Source organism: Xenopus laevis, chromosome 6L (assembly GCF_017654675.1).
Source record: "Xenopus laevis strain J_2021 chromosome 6L, Xenopus_laevis_v10.1, whole genome shotgun sequence".
Taxonomy (NCBI): domain Eukaryota; kingdom Metazoa; phylum Chordata; class Amphibia; order Anura; family Pipidae; genus Xenopus; species Xenopus laevis.
The window spans coordinates 147493865-147518790 of record NC_054381.1 but is presented as its reverse complement, the minus strand read 5'-3'; the positions used below and the strand labels follow the sequence as shown (position 1 = coordinate 147518790).

At 41.7% G+C, this 24926-nt stretch overlaps 1 protein-coding gene across 1 annotated transcript in view; it reads left to right on the top strand.

Moving 5' to 3' along the window:
• eif3h.L (eukaryotic translation initiation factor 3 subunit H L homeolog) overlaps positions 1-24926 on the top strand; it is a 122577-nt gene that overhangs the window by 16483 nt on the left and 81168 nt on the right. Inside the window, exon 2 of the mRNA XM_018268221.2 lies at positions 14691-14847. Coding sequence (XP_018123710.1) covers positions 14691-14847 — 157 coding nt within the window. The remainder of the gene's footprint in view (positions 1-14690; positions 14848-24926) is intronic.

The window sequence follows — 24926 nt, the reverse complement described above, 5'->3', positions numbered from 1 at the left end:
GGGTTTAAAATTAATTTTAAAAACTAGGGGCAATTACAAGTGCTTGTTGTCTAATCATTTTCCAACACGACTGGCGGGAAAACATGCTCTAATTCACCATCACCAAGGGTACCATTGTAGGCCAACCTGTTATCCCTGTTTAATGCATTAGCCAGTGTTTTCATGCAATCATATTTTTGACCCGTGTATTAACAGACAGGTGCAAGTTGGAATGAATGAGGATGTCTCCTGCCCTCCAAGCTGGAAATGCCCCTCCTTCTGTGCCATTACTCTTTACAGTTGATGCTGAACAATACATAGGCAAATAGCAACCAAAACCACAAAATGAAATTAAAACTAGTTAAAAATTGTCTCAATCTGTCTATCATGCTAAATAAAATATTACATTAGGGGGGTTATTTATCAAAGTCCAAATTTATCTCTATTTTCTGCTACAAACTCCGATCAAATCTGCTCACTTAGGGGCAAATTCACGAAGCGCTGAAGCGCCGAACGCTAGCGTTAATTCGCTAGCGTTTGGCATTTTCGTTACTGCGCAAATTCACTAACGAACGCTGGCGTAGTTTCGCTAGTGTTACTTCGCACCCTTACGCCAGGCGAATTTTTGCTAGCGACGTAACTACGCAAATTCACTAACTTGCGCAGTGTACTTATTGTACCTTTTACGCTAGACTTCCTTCGCCACCTCAGACCGGGCGAAGCGCAATAGAGTAGATAGGGATTGTTTCAAAAAAAGTCAAAATTTTTTCTAAGTCCCAAAAAACGCTGGCGTGTTTTCTACATTATGGGTGATAGGCTGAAAAAGATCTAAATTTTTTTGGGGCTCCCCTCCTTCCCCCCTACATTTCCTGACTCATGGCAACTTACCTAGACAGTGGGCACATGTGTAGGGAAAAATACAATTTTTATTTGATGATTTGAAGGTTTTCTTGGCATTTGTAGTGCTGATACGTATTCCTCCATTGAAATTTGAATTTGGCGCCGTATGCAAATTAGCCTTCGCTAGCGTAACTTCGCTTTACATAGCGAATCAACGCTAGCGCAACTTCGCAGCCTTACGCTACCCCTGAGCGCAACTTCGGATTTTAGTGAATTTGCGGAGCGCTGGCGAAATTACTACGCCTGGTGAAGTGCGGCGAAGTTGCGCCTGGCGCAACTTCGAATCTTAGTGAATTTGCCCCTCAGTTATTACATTTTCCTGAAAATTTGCTTTGCAGGGGAAAAATCAGGTTTTTACGAGTTTTTTTTCCGATTTTTCACCCCAAAACTGAGATGTTTGCCCGAAAACTTTGTGGTATTGCATGAAACCCAGCGCACATCAAAAAATCATTGGGACTTCTCCCATTGACTTTTATGCAACCTCGACAGGTCTGAGATGCTGGATTTTCTGATTCGAACTATTCCATCCGAGGGTTTAATAAATTTCCGAAACATTTGTTGTTGTTTTTTTTTTTTCTAAAAGTCCGATTTCACAAAAAAACCAACAAATTTTTGCATTTGGAGTTTAGTAAATATGCAACACGCACACACGCACACACACACACACACACACACTCTTTCTGCATTGTTCTCAAACTGTAATCCGCACCATTAATAATCAAGCTTAAATGAGTAATCAAAGCGAGCTTTAATGATTTCTGGTGCATGTACTGGAATGTGCGTACCTTGTGCGGCATTTGCCGCCACCCATAACTGCTGTTCACTTGGAGGCTTCCAGATGCAATTGTTTCTAGCAGGTGGGTTTTGTAATAAGTTAAGTATTTATTGGTTTTATTTCTCTTAAAGGAGAACTAAAGACTGACTAAGCAGACTAGAAATGTTGTAGAGTTACGGGATCCGTTATCCAGAAAGCTCAGAATTACGAAAAGGCCATCTCCCATAGACTCCCATTTTATCCAACAGATAAAACAGATTTTCTCTGTTATAATAAAACAATAACTTGATCCCAACGAAGATATAATTAATCCTTATTGGAAGCAAAACCAGCCTATTGGGTTTATTTAATGTTTATGATATTCTAGTAGACTTTAGGTATAACGATCCAAATTATGGAAGGATCACTTACCCAGAAAAACCCAGGTCCCGAGCTTTCTGGACAACACGTCCCATACCTGTAGATTGTTTTGGGCAGCCCAAGGCAACCACAGCCCTTTAGCAGGGAAGCACAGAAGTTTCCATTGACATGACTCGGTGTTCCTATATATTAGGGAGACACTTCTATGAAAGTGTATTTGGCACAATGACTTCACTAGAAATTAACTTATTACAGGGGCGTAACTAAAGAGGAACCAGACCCTGCGATTACAGGGGGCCCATGAGGCCTCAATTCATACTATATTTTAATTTTATATGAGTAAAACAGGACAGGCCTGAAAGGAGCCTGGTATTATCTAGTTACGCCACTGACATATTGGATCACCTTTGGAAATCACCACCTATTATTGCATATTAAATGGCTTCCCAGATATAGGGGGCTGATGTATATATGGGGTCTTATGGTTATCCACAGAGTGATAAATCATTACACTATTCCCCTTGCCTAGCCCAATAATTATTTATAATAATGTATATTTACCAGCTACTCAACGTTCCAGGGGCACTAATTGAAGTAACCTTTTAGATATATATCTGCTCTTGAGATGTTATCATTTTTGCATATTAAATGGAAGTGGTTTGGAGCCAATGTAGCTGTTTCGCCGTACGCTAACCACCAGTTATTTAATGGATGTGATTTTGTATGTAGTGAAGCTGACATTTACTGAACTGCTACGCCTTGCGGAGAGCACGTCAAGTAAGTGGATAAAGGTCAGGATCATTTGGAAGAGGCTTATTTGCTGCTTGTTCAGCCTCCCTCCCATCTTTGTTTCCTACCCAGGTTCTTATTATCCTTGTCAAATGTACCCAACACTCAAAGAAAACCTTCCCGTCTCCATTTCTGTCAGTCACTTCGCTCTGTGTTTTCTATTTTTGATCATTACTATAGCAACCGAGGGTAATTTAGAGCATTGTGTCTGAGAGTTCACGGAGCACAACCGTATTAACGGTGCAGGGTGGAGGTCTTTTTATAGCTGTAGGGGATCTGAATGGCCGCATTTGCAATTAATCCAATTTCAAGTGACTGCATGTGCCACTCACAAGTAGAAAGTAGATTATTTGTATTGTGTATATATTTCATTCTCACTGCTTCATCGTCCAGTCTGTTATTCAAAGTATTCCCTAGTTGTTAGGGGTCATTATACAGACTAAAGGGGTATACATGCGCAGATATCGTGTGAAACAAAAACGAGCCGACCGATATCGGCAGATGGTTGGGTATCGCTCGGCTCGTCGATCGGGCTGGTTGTAAAATTTTGAAGGCACGCGAACATCGGCCACTGTTGGTGCTGATTCCTCGGATACAAGTAGAATTCTATTGTTTCTACCTGTATATCTGACAATTCAGCTCTACACGTGTGTATTGAAACAAACTCTTTCCTGTAAAGATCTTTTCCAGGAAAGATTGTAATTATAGTGTGTATGGGCACCTTAAAGGGCAATACATGCACAGATACTAATGTGTAAGCAACGTTTCACTTGCTGCTGTTCTGATCGTTCGTCTGCATGAGCCATCAGAACAATATAAAAGTGGTCATACCTTGTTTGAGCCCCCCAGTCGTCTATTTGCTGTCTGTTGTTCGGAGAACACAGGAAATCGGTCCTCCTTAAAATACAATAAAATTCTTCCATACAACTTTTGTTGCATGTATGGTGGCCCGACAATTCCAACTGATCCCCGTATCCTGTTGAATAGTGCATCGGCAAATCAGAATATGACATGGTGCACCAAATCCTATTTACTTCTTGTTCTTCCTATTTTTGGCTGTCTGTTGGAATGAACAGAACTAAAGAAAGTTGGCAATGTTTTCTTTTCTGAAATATCTGTCGGTTGGGTCCACATGTTGAACTGTTAGGTACTGTAGAGAATTGGCAGTTGTATGGCCACATTAAGACCACGGCCCATGCAGCATCCTCTAAAATAAAAAAATAGCATATAAATGTAGAAACTGCCTCTCCAGTCATTGGGGGGGGGGGGGTCAACAGGACCGGGCCAGGCCGACCAGGCGCCCTAGGCAAACCTGGATGGTGGTGGCGCTGCCAGCGTGAATGGACTGGAAGAGAGGGGACCAGCATACGGTTTGGGGGTCAGAGAAGGTACGAGCCTGGCTCTCCCCCCAGCTTTGCGCCCTAGGCACGTGCCTAGTCTACGTACCCCTAGTTCCAGCCCTGGGGGTCAGTGGTATGGTTTTGAAGGGGGTGAAACTACGGACTTGTATACATGACCTTTAGTGATGGGCGAATAAATGCGCCTGGCATGAATTCGCTTCAAATTTCCGCATTTCTCCGCTGGTGAATAAATTTGCGAAAATTCGCCATTCGTCAGTTTCCAATGTTCACGATTTTCTTCGTGAAAATGTTCAAATTGCTCTTTTTTTACGGACAGGTAAAAATATTTATATTCGGCTACTGATATCATCTCTGCATGTATTGACAATATCAATGGGAGTCTGTCACTACTATTTGTCAGACATAACTGTCGTACGATTGCTGCCTGTCAATTAATGGCCCAAGCATCGTGTGATTTGTTCTCTTTACTACTTTATATTAATCTGAATGCTTCGTTGCCGGTTGGAAGATTGGAACGAAAGTTTGTTCATCCGATATAGCCTAATAATTTCACGTCTAAAAAGAAGAGAAGCTGCCTGCTGTACTTAAAGGGGTTGATCACCTTTAAATTAACTTTTAGTATGATGTAGAGCGTGATATTCTGAAACAATTGCAATTGATTTTCAGTTTTTTTTATTTGTGGTTTGCGAGTTATACTCCAGTTTGCAATTTGTTAATCTGGTTGCTAGGGCTCAAATTACCCTAGCAACATGCATGGATTTCAATAAAAGACGAATATGAATAGGAGAGGGGCTGAATAGAAAAATGAGTAATAAAAAGTAGCAATAACAATAAGAGCCATATTTATCAAGGGTTGAATTTCGAATTGAAAACATTTTGAAATTTGAATTCAAAAAGACCAACCGAAATTAAGTCGAAGTTTTTTTTGGTTGAATAGGTCCATTTTCGATCGAATATGCCCGTATTTGGCCGAATTTGAATCGTACGGAATATCGCATTGGATTGAATTCGATTCAAACTTTTTCCACAAAAAAACTGATTTTTCAAAGTCCACCAATTGACTCCAAATAGGTTCTATTAGGTCCCCCATAGACTAAAACAGCAATTCGGCAGGTTTTAGATGGCGAATGGTCAAAAGAGACCGTGCATGATAAATTTCAATATTCGAATTTTCGTATATTTTTTTTTCAAATTTGAATTGAATTTGGACTATTCCCTAGTCGAAGTACACAAAAAACTGCTCGAAATTCGATTTTTTTTTTGTTCGAAAATTCACCTCGACCATTGATAAATCTGCCCCTAAATGTGTAGCCTTAAAGAGCATTTGTTTTTAGATGGGGTCAGTGACCCCCATTTGAAAGCTGGAAAGAATCAGAAGGCAAATAATTCAAAAACTATAAAAAAAAAAAAAAGAAAATGAATGCCAATTGAAAAGTTACTTAGAATTACCCATTCAATAACATACTAAATTACTGTAAAGGTCAACCTTTAGTCTGCAGTCTGTGAGCAGAGAACATGTGTAGGGCACATAGAAGGCTACAACGGAACACGTGTGACGAGTTTTCATGTTCCAGTGAAAGGAGTGTGCGCCAAATAATGTCACGTGGTGCTTCATGATTATAGAAGTCAAGTGCTTTAGTTGTATCTATTGTCCCTGCTTGCTTGTGTCGCAATTCAATTGCACAATTATATATAGAAAATCTCATAATAAACATTATTGGCAACCTGAACTACTCATTTCAGGGTTGCCATACTACGGTAAGTGCAAGTCGTTTCTGCTGGCATGTAGTCCGTTGCAGCCACAAATGCAAATTCTCTAATAATCACCCTAATCTTGAATCCTGCTTTATATTAAGAATTGTTAGCTGAAAAGAGAAACAATAGGGAATAACTTTAACTTTTTGAGCTCTCAGAGACTTCACCCCTGGTTAAGTTTCCCACTTACCAAGGATATGTTAAAGGGTGATTGATGCTCTAGTTGCTTTCAGGCTGTAAAACCTGTTTGCTGCCGTCCTTGAGTGTGTTTGATGGGCAATAGCGAGTCCTTTTGGAAGAATTATAACTGCACGCTTGACAGTCAGAAATAAAATTGCTGCTAGCCCAGCGTTGGTCTCTATTTCACTCTGTTCCTTTGTGAGTGAAGGGAGGAATAATAGATCCTGCTCTCTACAACCCACTACGGGCCTATTGGTGGTTGGCATATTAACACTTCATCTGGCAGATTAGTTGTGGTGAAGACAGTTGTCTGATATGTTTGGTTTTGTTGTCACATTGACCCACCGGGAGCGATCGTTTTGAACCCATGAATATCCTTGACGGTCGCGTGTTCATAGTTTTCTGCAATGTTGCCAGATCTACTATACATGCTAACAACTAACATACTGGGCAATGACCAGAGCTTTAGGTAGGTTCCGTTAGAAGGAAATGCACCATGATCTAGAGTCCAGCAGCGGGTAGAAGTTGTAGGTAGAAGTTTCAGGAACTGTTATAGACATGGGCCAGCCGTTGTCCGGGTTTGCGGGTCTTCTTCATAGCGCGTTTTGATCATGCATACTTCTAATGATGTCACTTCCGGTTTACAATGGCCGCACTTCCTGTTTCTTGATGGTCAGCGGATCGGGTTGTGGATAAGTTACTTGTGGGTAGGGTAGTTAAGTATGCGGGTTGCAGGTCGGGTTTGGATTTAACGAATTGGTTTTGCGCAGGACTCTACCATGATCTACATTGTGGCTCTGTGCCCAGAACTAGATCTATACAGAGGTGAAGTAAGGCAGCTCCTCTTGTAAAGCCAGCCAATCGCATGTCTATTAGCTCAATAAATAAACGGTCCTTTGCCCTATTTTGGCCACACATGTGATTGGCCAGATAAAGCTTGAGCCAAGGATTGGATAATGTAATGACCTAGGTAGAGTCTTTTGGGCCACGTCCATAGCTCGATGCAATTCTCACCTGGAGGGATTTTCCAGCCTACCTTGTTGATACACCATGGATCCCCGATCAAATCTGGAGGCCATTGGTTTGCCCCCAGCTTTTTGATTGGGTGTGACATTACAGGAGCATTCCTGCAGGAATTGGGATGGGTCTTTATGAGCGTAGTAATGTGGGCAATGTTGGGAGTGCAGTCCAGGGCGAAAATAATTAAATTACCCACCCCTGCCTGTTGGAGGGAATTCTCACATTTAGGCAATGAAAGCAGTAGTCTCACTCCTAATCATTTTTATTAAAGGCATGGTTCGCCTTTAACTTTTAGTACAGGTATGGGATCTGTTATCCATAATGCTCTGGACCTGGGGTTTTTCAGATACCGGATCTTTCTGTTATTTGGATCTTCATGCCCTAAGTCTACTAGATAAACCCAATAGGCTAGTTTTGCTTCCAATAAAGATTCATTATATCTAAGTTGGAATAAAGTACAAGCTACTGTTTTATTATTACTGAGAAAAAGGAAGTCATGTTTTAAAAAAATTTGGATGATTTGGATAAAACGGAGTCTATGGGAGATGACCCATGATTCAGAGCATTCTGGATAACTGGTTTCTGGATTATGTATCCTATACATGTATATTATAGAATGGCCAATTCCAAATAACTTTTAAATTGATTTTGAATTATTTGCCTACTTCTTACTCTTTCCAGCTTTCAAATGGGGGTCACAGACCCCATCGAAAAACAAATGCTCTGTAAAGCTACAAATGTATTGTTTCTACTTTTTATTACTCGTCTCCTATTCATATTCTGTCTCTCATTCAGATCAATTCATGATTGCTAGGGTAGTTTGAACCCTAGAAACCAGATTGCAAACTGGAGAGTTGCTGAATAAAAGGCTATATAACTTAAAAAACCCAATTGCAAATAGTCTCTGAAAATCACTCTTTATGTCATATTAAAAGTTAATTTAAAGGTGAACAACCCCTTTAAATACAATACAGTACAGGGGAAAAGTCCCATTCCCAGCTGTACTTTATATAGTGCACCACTTAGGAAATGTGTAATACTTTGTTTATAGGCAGCAGTACATGATACACTGATTTATTTGCATTTTATATCCAGCATCTGTTACTGATTCAACCTTTGACGTCTGCAGTGACCAAATTTTATGGCCAGGGAGAGGGGTGGGGACAGAATGTTAAGCAACCACCCTTAGTGTTTGGAGGTGATTAGTGAATACAGATGTTCGTTGTGACCCAAAATAAAACGGAGTGGTGTCCAGTTTAAAGGAGAAGAAAAGCTAGCTATTATTGCCAATAGATTAGCCACAAAAGTGCAAGCTAAAAGGTTATGTTAATGCTGCAAAATGCTTTACCATACCTGAGTAAACTGCTTTAGAATCTGTTTGTTTAGGATAGCAGCTGCCATATTAGCTTGGTTTGACATCACTTCCTGACTGAGTCTCTCCCTGCTTACTTATAGCTCTGGGTTTAGATTACAGCAGGGAGGGGAGGAGGGATTGGGAGAGTAGCAAACTGAGCATGCTCAAGCCCTAGCCCTGGAGGTTTAAGCTGAAAACAGGAAGTCTGATACAGAAGCCCATGAGTACACAATACAAGGAAAGAAATGTGGTGTTTTGTTTTGACAGAGGACTCAGAGCATCAATTCTTTGAAGGTTTACTGGTGTATTTATATAGACCTTTCTGATAAAGCTTACTTAGTTTTAGCCTTTCCTTCTCCTTTAATGCAGGTAGCCTAATACTTGCCGTATAATGGCTTTAATTTAAAAAGCTGCGAAATATTAAATAAGACTATTCTGGCAGCATGACAAAAGAACAAGCTATTTCTGCGTTTAATGTGCTCTTATCACATTTAAGCTGCTGAAATCAAGCTGTTTGGCATTAGGCAAATGTACCGCACTAGAGCCCGCGAGAGGGAAAGAAGCAGCAGAGGTGACTGTGAATGGAAGAGAACATGGGAAACAAAGCCTGCTTCTCTCTGCAAGTAACAAAGCCTGGCACCTTCTCAGACATATGGCCATGTTTGTGGCACACAATGGAAAACACATTGCATGCCGGGAAGAGTCAGAAGGCCAATACTAAAAAAAACGAAAAAATTAAGTCAAATTGAAAAGTTGCTTAGAATTAGTCATTCTATAACATACTAACAGTTAACGTAAAGGTGAACCACCCTTTTTAGTACCAATTCTCCTTACACACTGTTAGGGCTTCCGATCTGAGCTGTGGACCGGCAAAGGGGCAGCAGGTTGCCCATCTCTAAATCCATGCCCGACCGAGGTTACGGCATCAGTCTGCATCAGCAATGACTCCATTTGTGCCAACTTGTTTTCTTTTCCTTGCTAGCTGATCCTCAATCAGTGTGAGGTGCCTGCTGTGTGCATTCCCAGCTCTAAATATTCATAAAGTCATTGGAAATGCACTTTACAAAATCTTCCGTGGCTAGGAAGGATAAACTAGTCGCTGCCGTAAGATGTTCTTGCTAGAGGAGTAAGCTATTAACAATATTAATCTTTCTGGCTCCAGACAGGCAAGGGAACAGTTCATCATTGATGGCTGAAAGCCCCTACTGCTGCAGGCTAGAGATGTCTGATTCCGGGGATGGCTGAATGTCTTAGGAAGCTGCTGCAAAGTCACAGCCCTCTGCCTGCTGATTACTACACTTCCCAGCAGTCTCAGTGCTGGGGATCATGAGTTTGAAGTGCCCAGTCTCTTGCTGGTTACATAATTAAATCGGATTGAAAAAAGACTAAGTCCATCAAGTCCAACCCCTCCAAGTGAAAACCCAGCATCCATACACACACCCCTCCCTACTTTCACACAAATGATATATACCCATACATATACTATCTATAGAGTAAGAAGTTTTTATTGGATGGGCAAATTTAGTCGCTAGGCACAGATTCGCGGTGAATTTACGCATTTCGCCACCTGCAAATTGCTTTGCAAAACTGCTGCAAAAATTTGCCTGTGGAAAGAAATCGCTGCAACAAAAGTCGCATGTGTAAAAATTGTTGCTCGTCAATTTTTTTGAAACCTATTGAGTTTAGTGCATTTGGGCAAAAAAGTCACGCGTGTAAAATCTGACGCTCGTGTAAAAATTGTTGCAAGTCAGAATTATTTTGACGCCCATTGACTTCAATTAGTTTCGTGAATTTTTTCGACAAATTTTTCAGTTTTGTGAATTTTTTAGCCAAGGGAAGCAGGACAGATTCGCCCATCACTAGTGGCTGGGGGGTTCTACACCTGTGTTGTAAACAGGTTGCAAATAGGACATTACATGTAGCAGAGGAAGAAAGTCTGTTGTAGGGACGCAGCCATTGATCTTCATGCAACTGCTTGGTTCTGGAATTTTGACCAATGGGTCATCTTAAGGCCCCCATACATGGGTCAATAAAAGCTGTCGACAGAACAAGTCGGCAGCTTATTGGCCCATGTTTGGGGCCATCCAACGGGCTTTCCCTTCAGAAAGGACACAGTGTGACATAAAGGAAGGGTATCCAATGACCCAAATGGGACATTTGTAGGTACTTTATTCGTCAAAGTGCAGCCTGTTAAATTGCAGATTGTCCGACAACTCCAAAACAATTGTAGATAGTGCAAGCTCTTTGATCTTGTATTTTGGGGGCACTGTATAGTCTCCACAGGCTGCGGGAACAATAAGGCACTAGCATATGGTGAAGTTCTATAAGTCATTCACAAGAAGTCATTTATAACCACTAGCAACCAATCCAGCGTTTGCTTTCATGGAACAGACGCAGTAAGAAGTTTTGATTGAGTTCTGACAGACCGAGGCTGCATCTTATTGGCCCGTGTGTGGGGCCATCCGACACTCTTCCCCAATCAATATCTGGCTGAAAGTCGGCCAGATCTAAATCGGGCAGGTTAAAAAATCCTGTTGGATCGAGGCCGCATCTGTGCGTTTATACGGTCCCGCGATCCGCCCGCCTGTATTGGATGCATTATGATCCAATTGTCTGCAATTTAACAGGCTGCACTTGAAGGAATGAATTACCTACAAATTTCCCATTTGGGCCGTTGGATACCCTTCCTTTATGTCAACCTGTGTCCTTTCTGAAATAATCAAGTTTATGTTCTCTATCCCTCGCTCAGCATCTGTTTCTCTTCATTCTGTCTTCATTCAGGAGTTGGGTGTCAGATATTCATTGACAGTAAGATCCGGTATATCTTATAGGGGGGCTCCTTTTGCCTAGAAAGATGTATAAGAGCTCACTCTATTAAAATCATTAGAAATCCTGTCTCTCTACATGCAGAATTTGTGCAAAAGGCTGTTATTTGTTAGTACTGGAATCAATTCAGTGAGCTCTAATACATCTGCTATAAAAGGAAGCCCCCCTATAAGATATATTGGTTGTAACTGTCAATTATCTGACACCCCTGAATGAAGAGAAACAGAACCTGAGAGAGGGATAGTGAAGATGGACTTGATTATTTCAGAAATGATGCAGAATTTTTAATTGATTGTATTTAGCAAGTTTCTTTCAGAATGTTGTAGCTAATATTCCATTTTCATTGTTGCCATAGTTCTCCTTTATAAATGAAGATGTGTGGCATAATAAATCCAGTTGCCAAATGATCAGTAGTGGATATTAACTTGACGGGCCATTGGTAGTACCTTGATACCCAGCAGCAAAGCCTATTACAGTGAGCTTTCCCAAAGTTGTGACTTTCTGGAGACCTGACTGCTGATTCTACAGAATGTCTAATTGACTCACCAGAAGATATTTATTACGGTGAATTGAGGAACTTGACAGTTGTTAATGTCATGTTGGGGGCATGTGTGGATTCCTTTGTCAACTGCTTTTGGTGAATCTGGTGAACATCACTGAACAGTTCATGAAATGTTACCATGCAGTGACTTTACAGCGGCCAGACCAGGCAAACATCTTCGTGTTTGCTTCATTCTATGGGGGTATGGACAGTCCAATGCATTTTTAACCTGATGGTATTTTACAGCATTCCTGATTGATATCCGAATGAGCTCCATTTAGATTTTGGACTGGGAGTCCCTAGGCTTGTATTAGGCCCAATACACAAGCTAGTAGGCTGGCCATTTAGTCAAGAGAAGCTTAGTGCAGTCATACACAACCTGATTTCCAACTCTCTTCACTGGTTAGTGAAGAAAAGGATGGAGATGTGGGACCACCCACTATATGGCCATTTTCCTGTTGTCCATGTGGAATGAACAAATGATCTTCAAGTGAAGAGGAATTGTAGAGGAGACGTATAGCATGCTCTGCCCGTTATGCTGCATCAGCAGATACAATTTTCAAAACTGCCCAATTCCCCCAAAATGTCAGTTTCCATGTCGTCTGAGATCACTGGTCTAGCACACACAGATCGTATAGAACTACATTTCATGTTTTATCTGTGCACCAGGGAATATCCATGGTCCACCAGCAAGAGCACTAATACCATTGATCTTATTGAGAAAATCCCTGGCAACCCCATGTTTGAGAAAATTATTGTCCAATTACAACTGATTAATACAAACCTGTTTTTACCCACTACATACAAGCTCACTGAAGTCTATCAAATGCATTTTGTTTATATAGACTTTCTTTTGAGAAACATCCCTTGTCAGCTCTATATGATTAACAGCCTCCCTGGATTCTTCTGCTTATTTGTGCCATCGCAGACTACTACACTTTTTCTTTCCTATCTTTCTCACTTCTGGGAATAAATGAAACACAATAACACACAGAATTACACAGAACATGGAAAACATAGGAAAAAATTAATGTTCTGTGCTCCAGAAAGGGCAAATGACCCACTAAGGTCAGGGCCACCTGGAAATGTCTTAGCAGGCCAGTTCTCCATAGGGTTGCCACCCAGCTGGTATTTTACTGGCCTAGCCGGGGCATTACAAATGTTCCGTTAATGTAGTTGCCCGTAAGCCAGGGATAATCCAAAGTTCAGCCCCCTTAAGTCATCGACCCACCCAGAACCCGCCCCAGATTTACCCTTTCTCTTTTTTCCTTCCCCCGATAATCCTGCAGTGCATGTGACATCATAGCCCAGCCCACAGTGTCACCGCCCCTCCTATGTCACAGCCCGCCCCTTTTGTTGCTGGCCGGTTAGTTTATGCCAAAAAGGTGGCAACCATAGTTCGACACTGTGTGTATTAACTCCTCTCATCAACAGTCTTTGTATGGCCACTTTTTATTGACAATTAAAGGAGAAGCTTAACTAAAGAAGTAGATAGAAATGTTTTACATTATGTTTTGAGTTTCTGTATCTACCCAAGGCAACCACAGCCCTTCAGCAGAAAAGATCTGTGTCTCCAAAGATGCCCCAGTAGCTCCCCATCTTCTTTTCTGCTGATTCACTGCACATGCTCTGTGCTGTTGTCACTTACTGAGCTTAGGAACCCACTCACAATATACAGTACATATAGAATAGAAATGTCACAATATAAGGCTGATTAGTAATTAATACAGCATCTAACTACATGACGGCACAGAAACCAGTGCAATTAGCATCATAGTTTAATAATAAGTCCTGTAGCATCAGCTTATATTGCAGACAAACCTTATTTTCTGCTTGATAATTTGCAGCGACCCCTAAGCTTAGCTTCTCAACAGCTGCTCAGAGCCCTCTGAGGATGTGAGTGTCGCAGACCCTTTCCAAAATGGTGACCCCCTGTGACAAGTTTGAAGTCCTGGATCATTGCTGCTATTGAGAACCTGAAAGTTTAGGCTGGTGCAATAAGTTCATTATATAAAATATGGCATTTTAAGCCATATTCATTTTTAGGGTTTAGTTCTCCTTTAAAGGGGGCAAAAATATGCAATCAGTTGGCATCATTTAAGTGTACATTTTTGAAAATAAAGCCTAAACTGGTAAGACTATTGCTTCAACAAAATATTCCTTTTTCCTGGCAATGACCTGAAAGCTGTGCTACTAACTGGTTTTCTTCAGACTGGGAAATCGATGGACATTTGTTAATAACGAAGAACTTCCTGGCATGACTAACCTGGAAAGATGAGACCTTATTGTGCTATAGTCCAAGTATTGAGTGGGCTTGACACAATCTTTAATTGCTGTATCTGAAACTACCTTGGCACCCAGCAGTCGATGCATGAACATTCCTTCACCTGGTTCCCATTGGACATAATGCTTTGTGTAGACTTTAATGCTCTGTGACTTAAGGTGGCCATACACTGGCAGATTTAAGATGCTAATTTGGGTCCTTTAGACCGATTCGGCAGCCTATCTGCATGTGTATGGAGCCCTCCAACAGGCTACCCTGATCGATATCTGGCCAAAAATTTGCCAGATCTCAATCTTGGAGGCTTGATTTTTCTGTTGGATCGAGAACCACCTTGGCTCATTGATGCGGTCCTCTCCGACATTTTGTATCCCCTTCATTGATATCGCCCACCCAAGCTGTTTACTTTTGCCTTGTGTCGAATGTTCCAGGATGATGTACAAGTTGTGTTGTTTCCATCCCCAAAATACACTCAATGGTGTTGTGTTGTTGCCCTCCCCAAAATACACCCAACTTTTCCAATCAACGTACTGCTCTTTGCCTCATGTTTGTGTCTGTTTTCTTTCTAGGTGGTGCTGAAGATCATTAAGCATTACCAACAAGAGGGCCATGGGAGTGAAGTGGTGCAGGGCGTTCTGCTTGGCCTAGTGGTTGATGATCGTCTTGAAATCACAAACTGTTTTCCATTCCCACAACATACCGAAGATGACGTTGACTTCGATGAAGGTAAAATATTTCACAAGCATAGCCCTGTCATGTTACTGGGTAAATTTAACACATCAAGCCCAGATTCAGTGGAGAAACCATGTATTTTTGTGGGATTTTTAATTTTGTTTGTAACCTGTAGTTGTACTTCATTACCTTTATCCACAGGTCCCTAGTGTCTTGTCGCTCAATCTCATGTTTGGTTCAGATCACTACGGAAATACCGTGGGCAAGTTCATTGTTACACATTTCGACTCTGGCAGCTGGGGGAAAGAGGGGTCGGATGCGTTTATATAAAGAGTGGAATGCACCTGCTTAGGATCTGGTGTGGGTGGAGGATCCGCTTGTTGGGGTTAGGTGCGGGTATATAAAGAATGGAATGCGCCGGTTTAGAGGTGAAGTTCTTCAAACAAAGAAGGACAGGCCCTGGCACATGTGGGTGCTTTTTCTCCTGAGCAACTGAATTCATATTAAAGGCACAGATTTGTCTAGTGTGGGTGGAGGAGCAGCTTGTTGGGGTCGGTTGCGCTTATGTAAAGAGTGGAACGTGCCGGGTTAGGCCCTGCTGTGGGTGGAGGAGCAGCTTGTTAGGGTCGGCGCGGGTATATTATAAATAGTGGAACACGCAGGGTTAGGATCTGGTGCTGGTGGAGGATGCACTTGTTGGGGTCGGGTGGGGCTTATATAAAGAGTGGAATGTGCTTGGTTAGGATCTGGTGTGGCTGGATGAGCAGCTTGTTAGGGGTCGGTGCGGGTATATTATAAAGAGTGGAACGCGCTGGCTTAGGGTCTGGTGCCCGGTTGGGATCGGGTGTGGGTATAATCAAAGTGGAACACGCCGGGTTAGGGTCTGGTGCGGGTGGAGGAGCAGCTTGTTGGGGTCGGTGCGGGTATATAAATAGTGGAACGTGCTGGGTTATTGTCTGGTGCGGGTGGAGGAGCAGCTTGTTAGAGTTGGATCAGGGTTGAGTTTTGCTCAACCCGCACATCACTACTCCATTAGTCTTTCTAAAGCAGCTCTGGGAGGGATGGGGTCGCAGATTATATAAAGTCTTCTTAATTGATACATTTTACATTCGTTGATAAATTTATCTTTGTCCCTGCTGAGCAGATTCCCTGGGTTTCATTACAGGCAGCTGTTAGAATTGATACAATAGTTGCTGATACTCCAGAGATACTGCTGAGAAATGGATCAACTAAATGTTGCAAAATTGTAACCGTGTAGAGTCTGCGCCTGAATTACTGAGCTGCCAGACTGAAACACCCTCTAGAGACACGAACATTCTGTTTTACGCTTCAGTTTCGGAGAAAACTAAAAAAAAAATATTTAAAGCAATTTTAAAGAAGTCTTTATTTCTGGTGAAAATCTGATGAGTGTGATTTGAATTAGAAAACGGAGGATGTCTGTGTAGCAGCCATTGTGACTGTGGGGTTGTTTTCATGCAGAACCTTAATAGTTACCACCTAAATATTGGGCAAGTAGACTTGTCAAACAGTGGGCCTAACTTACCAAAACCATAGCTTTCTGGGGGCTCCTCCTCCTATTTCCTTTGAATAACTCACCTCCTAAAGTATTTGCTTTATTTTGGCTTTTTGCTGTATATCTGAGAGTCTGTCAGAACCAGCTGCTGTTATGTAACATTATAGCGCAGGCATCCAATCATCTAACAGCATCTGCCCCACCTTCCAATGTCTATCAAGGGGTTAACAGAGCATCCAAGGAGACAATGATAAAAATCAGATTGGGGGGGGGGGAAGCGAGTGCTCGGGATTTAACAAGACTAAATCAATTTACCTCGAGCAAACGGCAGTACTTGCTGCTCAGTGTGATATGACAGAATGATAAACAGCCTCTTCTAATTCTGCAAACATTCCCTGGGTTTGATGAATGGATTAAAAATTGTAAGTGCTTTCCAGTCGGCAGTCTGTGCCACCCCCACTTGCTCTGACCCTTCAGTCTATAGGCCGTGCAGCAGGGTGGAGATGTTCATTTTAATGGCAGCTGGGGGGGGGGCAGTATTCGCGCTATTTTCCACTCACCGCATTTTTAAATTGGAGATTATTTTCCATATATTATGTCCTTATGCTGATAGAATACGTGATCTCTGTACAGCCTATGCTCACGCTTAGGAGGCTGTCTCTGCTGAATTATCCTCATACCGGACAATAAATATGCTGGTGTTTTTTGTAGGGGTGCACCAAATCCACTATTTTGGATTTGGTTGAACCCCCGATTCCTTTGTGAAAGATTCGCTGAACCGAATCCGAACCCTAATTTGCATATACAAATCGGCGAGGGGAACGGGAAAATAGAGCCTTGAATTTCCTGCGTGGCTAAAAAAAATTGACTTCCTTGTTTTGTGATAAGTCACATGATTTTAAGGATTCGGATTCGATTCGGCTGAATCCGAATCCTGCTGAAAATGGCCGAATACCGAACCGAATCCTGGATTCAGTACATCCTTAGTTTTTTGGGGCAGGCTGAGAATTTTGGAGGATGTTGTTGCTGCGAAGAGTTTCTGACTATGAAGAGTTTCATTAAGACGCCGTTTAACGTGGTTACAACTCCAGAAATTTCATGTTGCCCTTCCCTGTTGTTACTTGGAGGCCTGTACTTCAGGATAAAAGCTTGCCGACAATGGCTATTGGGCAAGGCTGAAGCTACAAGCTGAGCCATAGCAAAAGAAGTTATTATATATTCTATCATAAACTTTCCTTCACATGAATGTAGACGAAACATTATAAAAAAGTTGATTTAAAGGGCAAGCCTGTTTTTGGAGCATTCTTTCTGAGGATGTGTCGGTTTGCTTAAAGGAGAAGGAAAGCCAACGAAGCAGTTTATTGCCAATAGACAAGCTATAACACTTTATTAATTCTGTAGAAAGCTTTACCAAACCGCTCTAGAAGCTCTGTTTGTTTAGGATAGCAGCTGCCATATTAGTTTGGCGGGACATCACTTCCTGTTTGAGTCAATCCCTGCTCACTCATAGCTCTGGACTCTGATTACAGCAGGGAGGGGGGTAAGGGAGAGAGGAGCAAACTGAGCATGCTCAAGCCCTAGCCCTGGAGGTTTAAGCTGAAAACAGGAAGTCTGATACAGAAGCCCATGAGTACACAATAGAAGGAAAGAAATGCAGTGTTTCTTTTGACAGAGGACTCAGAGCAACATTACTTTGAGGGTTTACTGGTGTATTTATATAGACCTTTCTGATAAAGCTCACTTAATTTTAGCCTTTCCTTCTCCTTTAAATCACCGCTGACTATATAAAGATTGAGAGACAGATCACAAGAGCAGGTGGGCTATACGAGGGTTTTTAATTTTTTTTTTTTTTTTTTTTAATCTCAATGTAAAGCATTTTCCAGGTTTATGTTTACAGATGCAAAGGACCTAGCCTGGTTAGGAAGAGACTGGGCTAAAAGGAGCCAAAAAGCCCAGGCTGGGTTATTTGATTCACTACAGAAGCCATGTTCCAATATCTTCCACTGATGAGATCTAACAAGATTGAAACAGACTGTCTGCAAGTTTGGATATATGACTCTGAGCTATTAGGCTGTATCTGTGCTATAAAACCAGCGCTTCTGGGCGCATAGTTGGCCAAAGGCACATAAAGGACTGATTTGCATGTCTCCGCCCATAATGTCTAATGTGAGGGTTAAACTGTCATTTTTGGTAACAAGGCAATGCTATGTATATGGCATGAAGCAAGTAAATACCTTCTGTTTTCAGAAAGCTTTATGCTGCTTTGTTTACAGATGGGGAGACTTGAAGCGACAGAATTTCCACTAGGGGGCACTGTGGTCAAGCATTTGGGGGGGGAATCCTTTTCCAATAAATATGGAGGCAGCATAGAAGCAACGGCGAGCCATTTGCAGCTGATATTGCTTTCTCTATCAGTTTTCCCAATAATCATTATGAAATGCCTTGCGAGAAGTTACTCGTATATTAACCTCCTGTACCCCATGCCCACGCCTGCAGCGCGGTCATTCTAAACAAGCATTTCCTTAACAAGGAACCGCAGGAAAGAGGGAGAAATCCTTGCCGGTGTAATGTGGCGAGGCAGTCGCAGGTAGCCGGTTTACTGTGCGTTTTTATCCCTTTCATTCTCATGTTAACCCCTTGTTGCCCAGCCCCTCGCACTTTACCGGGAATTCATATATTGTGCTCATTGTATCGACTCCTTTTATACAAAGTCTATTATGCCCTTTAATTAGCAGTCGCTGATGTATCCCCACTGTCATGAATCAAAGCAGTTACATGACACGGCTGATTAGTTGAATTTTAGCTTAGCGATCATGGAGCTGTTTCCTTGGCAACATATGGGGGCATATTTATTATGCTGTGTGTGTGTGTGTGTGTGTGTGTGTGTATATATATATATATATATATATATATATATATATATATATATATATATATATATATATATATATATATATATATATATATATATATATATATATATATATATATATATATATATATAAAGCAATACACCGCACATCGTCAGACTTCGCCTTGTAAAGAGAAAAAAGTGTACATTTTTTACTCTTTTTTCCTAAGTGACTTCCGCTGGAAGCAATGTAAGATAACGGAGGCGAATCTGCCGTTCGTATGGGGTAAAATATCACACACACACCTTGCAATATTTTACACCGTTTTTTACACCATTTTTTGGTGAATTTCATTTTACACAGCATACTAGTTATGTCCCTAACTGTTTAAAGGGATACTGTCATGGGAAAAAAAAAAAATTCCAAAATGAATCCGTTAATAGTGCTGCTCTGCACTGAAATCCATTTCTCAAAAGAGCAAACAGATTTTTTTATATTCAATTTTGAAATCTGACATGGGGCTAGACATATTGTCAATTTCCCAGCTGCCCCAAGTCATGTGACTTGTGCCTGCACTTTAGGAGAGAAATGCTTTCTGGCAGGCTGCTGTTTTTCCTTCTCAATGTAACTGAATGTGTCTCAGTGGGACATGTGTTTTTTACTATTGAGTGTTCTTAGATCTACCAGGCAGCTGTTATCTTGTGTTAGGGAGCTGCTATCTGGTTACCTTCCCATTGTTCTTTTATTTGGCTGCTGGGGGGGGAGAAGGGAGGGGAGATATTACTCCAACTTGCAGTACAGCAGTAAAGAGTGATTGAAGTTTATCAGAGCACAAGTCACATGACCAGGGGCAGCTGGGAAATTGACAAAATGTCTAGCCCCATGTCATATTTTAAAATTTGATATAAAAAAAAAATCTGTTTGCTCTTTTGAGAAATGGATTTCAGTGCAGAATTCTGCTGGAGCAGCACTATTTTTCCCATGACAGTATCCCTTTAAGCACTAAGGAGTTCTTATTTTATATTGAATTCATGGCTAAAGGTTAACTGTGCTGTATTTATTAGACGTTTATACTCTGGTAGTTGAGAAGAAATAAGATCTTAAGCCACTAGATGGAGCTGTTCTGCAGATGTCTATTCAGACACTGGGACCCTGCACTATAATGTCCTGTATCATTTAGCAGGCAATTGCATTGTAAGAATTCTAGCTTAATATCTAGTTGCCTGTGCAATATCTGGCTCACCTGTATCAAGCAACATCTCCTCTCTCTGTGAATTGAAGTTATGGCTGTGGCCTTATAGCTGAAGGTTAACATCCCAGGTCCAATAGGATTTTCAATCCTGGCCAATTAATATCTTGTCAATTTATGGCCAGATACCGGTGAGTCAGTCCCCATACATGGGAAAATATGTTGCTAAATTGGTTTGAAGGGACCGTGTAATAAACCCTAAAAATTAATATAGCCAAAAATAACTGTTTATATACTGGATTTATTGCGCCAGCCTAAAGTTTCAGCTTGTCAATAGCAGCAATGATCCAGGACTTCACACTTGTCACAGGGGGTCACCATCTTGGAAAGTGTCTGTGACACTCACATGCTCAGTGGGCTCTGATTGGCTGTTGAGAAGCTAAGCTTAGGGCTCGTCACTAATTATCCAGCAGAAAATGAGCTCCCCCTGTAATATAAGCTGATGCTACAGGTTTGCTGATTATTAAATTCTGATGCTAATTGCACTGGTTTCTGTGCTGCCATGTAGTAATTATCTGTATTAATTACTAATCAGCCTTATATTGTGACATTTCTATTCTATGTGTACTGTATATTGTGAGTGGGTCCCTAAGCTCAGTAAGTGACAGCAGCACAGAGCATGTGCAGTGAATCAGCAGAAAAGAAGATGGGGAGCTACTGGGGCATCTTTGGAGACACAGATCTTTACTGCTAAAGGGTTGTGGTTGCCTTGGACTGGTACAGAAGCACAAAACATAATGTACAACATTTCTAGCTACTTCTTTAGTTAAGCTTTAGTTCTCCTTTAAAGCAGGACCCTCTTAAAGGAGAACCCCCTTAAGAAAATCTACCCTAGACAGTCCCCCCCCCCGCATAGTTCATTACCCCCGAAAGTGTTTTTTTATACGGGAAGGTTTAGTTCTTCTTTAAAGTGCCCTAAACTGTAGCAAGTGCCATTGCCCTTATAGTTTGCACAGTGGAGGAACCCAGATTTGGCACGTACCACCCACTATGAGCATGGGGGGGGGGGGTAGATAAAGGCTAGACTCCGCACTTATCACATAGTCGCATGTTTTCCACTAGTCTCGTTGGAAAGCCAAAGAAAGGATTATGTGCTGCTCGCAGTATGGTCCCAGCAAGGCTTTTCTTTGCTGCTCATCCATCATAAGCCTGTTGTGCACCGCATCCATCTCTTCTGCAGCAGCCTGCAAATTGCCTCCCTCTTCTCTCTCTGTCTGTTAAATATGCATGACATAGGCACTCGATCATGTGGGGGGCCCGACTGCTGAAACACCGACACCTGTAACCCCTTGTGGGCTGAACCGCATGAGAGATGTAATCTATGTGTTGCACTGGGGATCCGACATTTCTTTTGGGGTAAATGCTTTATTGCACTGCGGCTTTCTAGCAGCGACACCTGCACTATCTGGATATTTTGGAGGATCTTTTTGCAGACAATTGAAAAGCTTGTCAAACACTTTGGCCATGCACGCACACATTTTTTGGTTTTCTAAACTTTTTTTTTATCCTTTTGTTTAAAGGACCAGTAACACCAAAACATTGTCTGTTCAAGTAATGAAAATATAATGTACTGTTGCCCTGCACTGGTACAGTTAAACCAGCTGCTGTGTAGCCATGGGGGCAGCCATTCAAAGCTGAAAAAGGAGAAAAGACACAGGTTACATTCTTCAGAAGGATTCTTCAGAAATTATCTACTGTGAATCCTGTGCTTGAATGGCTGCCCCCATGGCTACACAGCAGCTTGTTTATATAAACTATAGTAGTACTTATCTGTTATCTACTGTGAATCCTGTGCTTGAATGGCTGCCCCCATGGCTACACAGCAGCTTGTTTATATAAACTATAGTAGTACGTATCTGTTATCTACTGTGTATCCTGTGCTTGAATGGCTGTCCCCATGGCTACACAGCAGCTTGTTTATATAAACTATAGTAGTACGTATCTGTTATCTACTGTGTATCCTGTGCTTGAATGGCTGCCCCCATGGCTACACAGCAGCTTGTTTATATAAACTATAGTAGTACGTATCTGTTATCTACTGTGAATCCTGTGCTTGAATTGCTGCCCCCATGGCTACACAGCAGCTTGTTTATATAAACTATAGTAGTACGTATCTGTTATCTACTGTGTATCCTGTGCTTGAATGGCTGCCCCCATGGCTACACAGCAGCTTGTTTATATAAACTATAGTAGTACTTATCTGTTATCTACTGTGTATCCTGTGCTTGAATGGCTGCCCCCATGGCTACACAGCAGCTTGTTTATATAAACTATAGTAGTACTTATCTGTTATCTACTGTGTATCCTGTGCTTGAATGGCTGCCCCCATGGCTACACAGCAGCTTGTTTATATAAACTGTTGTAGAGTTTCTGAAGCAAACATTCAGATTTTACCAGTGCAGGGCAACACATTATTTTTTCATTCTTTTAACACTTTTTTTTTTTGTGCTACTGTTCCTTTAACACCGCTGCCATTTGCCATTTCAGCAGGGGCTTTTGTGACCATTCTTTCCGATCTTGCGTCGGAGGGGGACCTGGGGTCGCTAGAAGAGCTGAATTTCTGGTTTATTAAGAAATTTGTCTCTGCCTCATGGCAGGCACACTCCTTCAGGTGCTACTATCCCAGCCCACCCCCATGGGATATTTTTACTGTTATCCCCAATTCAGCTCCCTCCCTCATTGCCACACTTTCACCAAAATTAATTGTATCTTTGTAGTGCCCCTGAAGCTGCAGTTGATGCAAATATTGGTGCATCACTTCCATCCCCTACTTGGAGTGACCAGGCAAGGCCTGTTTAATTGGACTAAAAGTAAAAAGGAGGGGTAGGTATCCATCAAACATTGTTGCTAGACACATAGGGGCAAATTCACTAACCGCCGGAAAAATTGCCAGCGATGGCTTCGCACACAACGCAACACTTTGCCAGGCGTAAATTCACCTGGACAACGCTAACTCACGAAGATCCGAAGTTGCGCACTGGGTACCGTACGCTTGCGAAGTTGCACTAGCGAAAATACGCTCAGCAGTCCAAAGTTACGCTAGCGTTGGCTAATTTGCATGAGGCGTGCAGTTAAAGTACAATGGCCATAAATGCTGCAGCAAATACATTACACTACACAAGGCCAGGGAACCTTAATAAAATGAAATAGAGGTGTTGTATTGCCCTACACATGTGCCCACAGTATAGTTTAAGTGCCATATGTTATCAAATGTAGGGGGGAAGGAGGGTACCCCAAAAATTTTATTTGATCTTTTGCAGCCTATTGCCCTGTAAAAAGGAAAAGACAGTAGCGTTTTTTGGGACTGAGAAAAATTTTCAACTTTTTTTTTGAGGAACTCCTATTTACTCTATTGCACTTCGCCTGGTCTGAGGTGGCGATGGCAAGTCTGGCGATAGAGATAACGGTCAGTCGCTAGGGAAATTACGCCAGCGACTGTGAGTAAATCGGTGGTGCCGAAATGACGTCACACTGGCGAATTTTCGCCAGCATTAGCCACTTTGCCCTTTAGTAAATTTCCCCCATAATGAAGACCAATTTGGGACAAATACAAGAGGTCCTCTGCACTTAAGACACAAAATGTTTCAATGTCCTTAATATATTGATAATGGGTTGAGTGCAGAGGACCTCTATTTGTCTATGTGAATTTTGTGGTCACAGCCTCATGGCACCCCTGCTTAATATTTTTAAAAATTAGTGGTGAGCACAACTTTCCCTTGTTTTATTACCAATTTGCATACTCCCAACATTTTGGAAGTAAAATGAGGGACAAAAATGTTTTCTGCATGCAGTGCGGCAATTTTTTTGACCACACCCATTTTTGTGGCCACACCCCGTAATTACCATGTTCATTATAAAAATTTGAAAATATTTCTCCTTATCTAAACTGTTAAAATTACTTATTTTCTTATCTCAAAATTGTTACAAAGTATCTTAGTTGCACCTGTTAGCTGTACTGGCCTCTCTGCCAAAAGCCAATTAAGTTAGAAACTTTTTCTTTTTCTGGCTGTTCAGTGCAGAGAAAAGAGGGACTTTCCAGTACAAATGAGGGACCTCAGGTTGAGCTGTCAAAAGAGAGACTGTCCCTCTAAAAAAGGGACAGTTGGGAGGTATGAATTTGGAAACTGACTCGAGATCTGCCTTGTGGATAGATCAAGATCATCCAATCTGTTCACAGAAGCTCGTTGGGATCCCTTCAGACCTGCCAGTACTCCATTCAGCCTGTGTATGTATTGGGACTGATTGATAATCAGTTGCTGAAAGGGTTAGTTAATTGAAGAAATAATCCAAGACCTTAAAATCACTCCGTGTCTAATTGTATAGATTCTTCAATGGCAGTGATTGATTTATATGTGTTCCTAAATTCCTCTCCATTGTCTTTGCCCTGGTGGTTGGTTTGTCTTCGGCAAGGCTGAACTGGAAAGGTAAGGGCATGTCTATGAGCTCACGCCAGCACAAGATGGGGGGCTTATTTCTCAGTTAAGGGGAGATAGGGACTTTTAAGGTGTCAGCCCTGTGG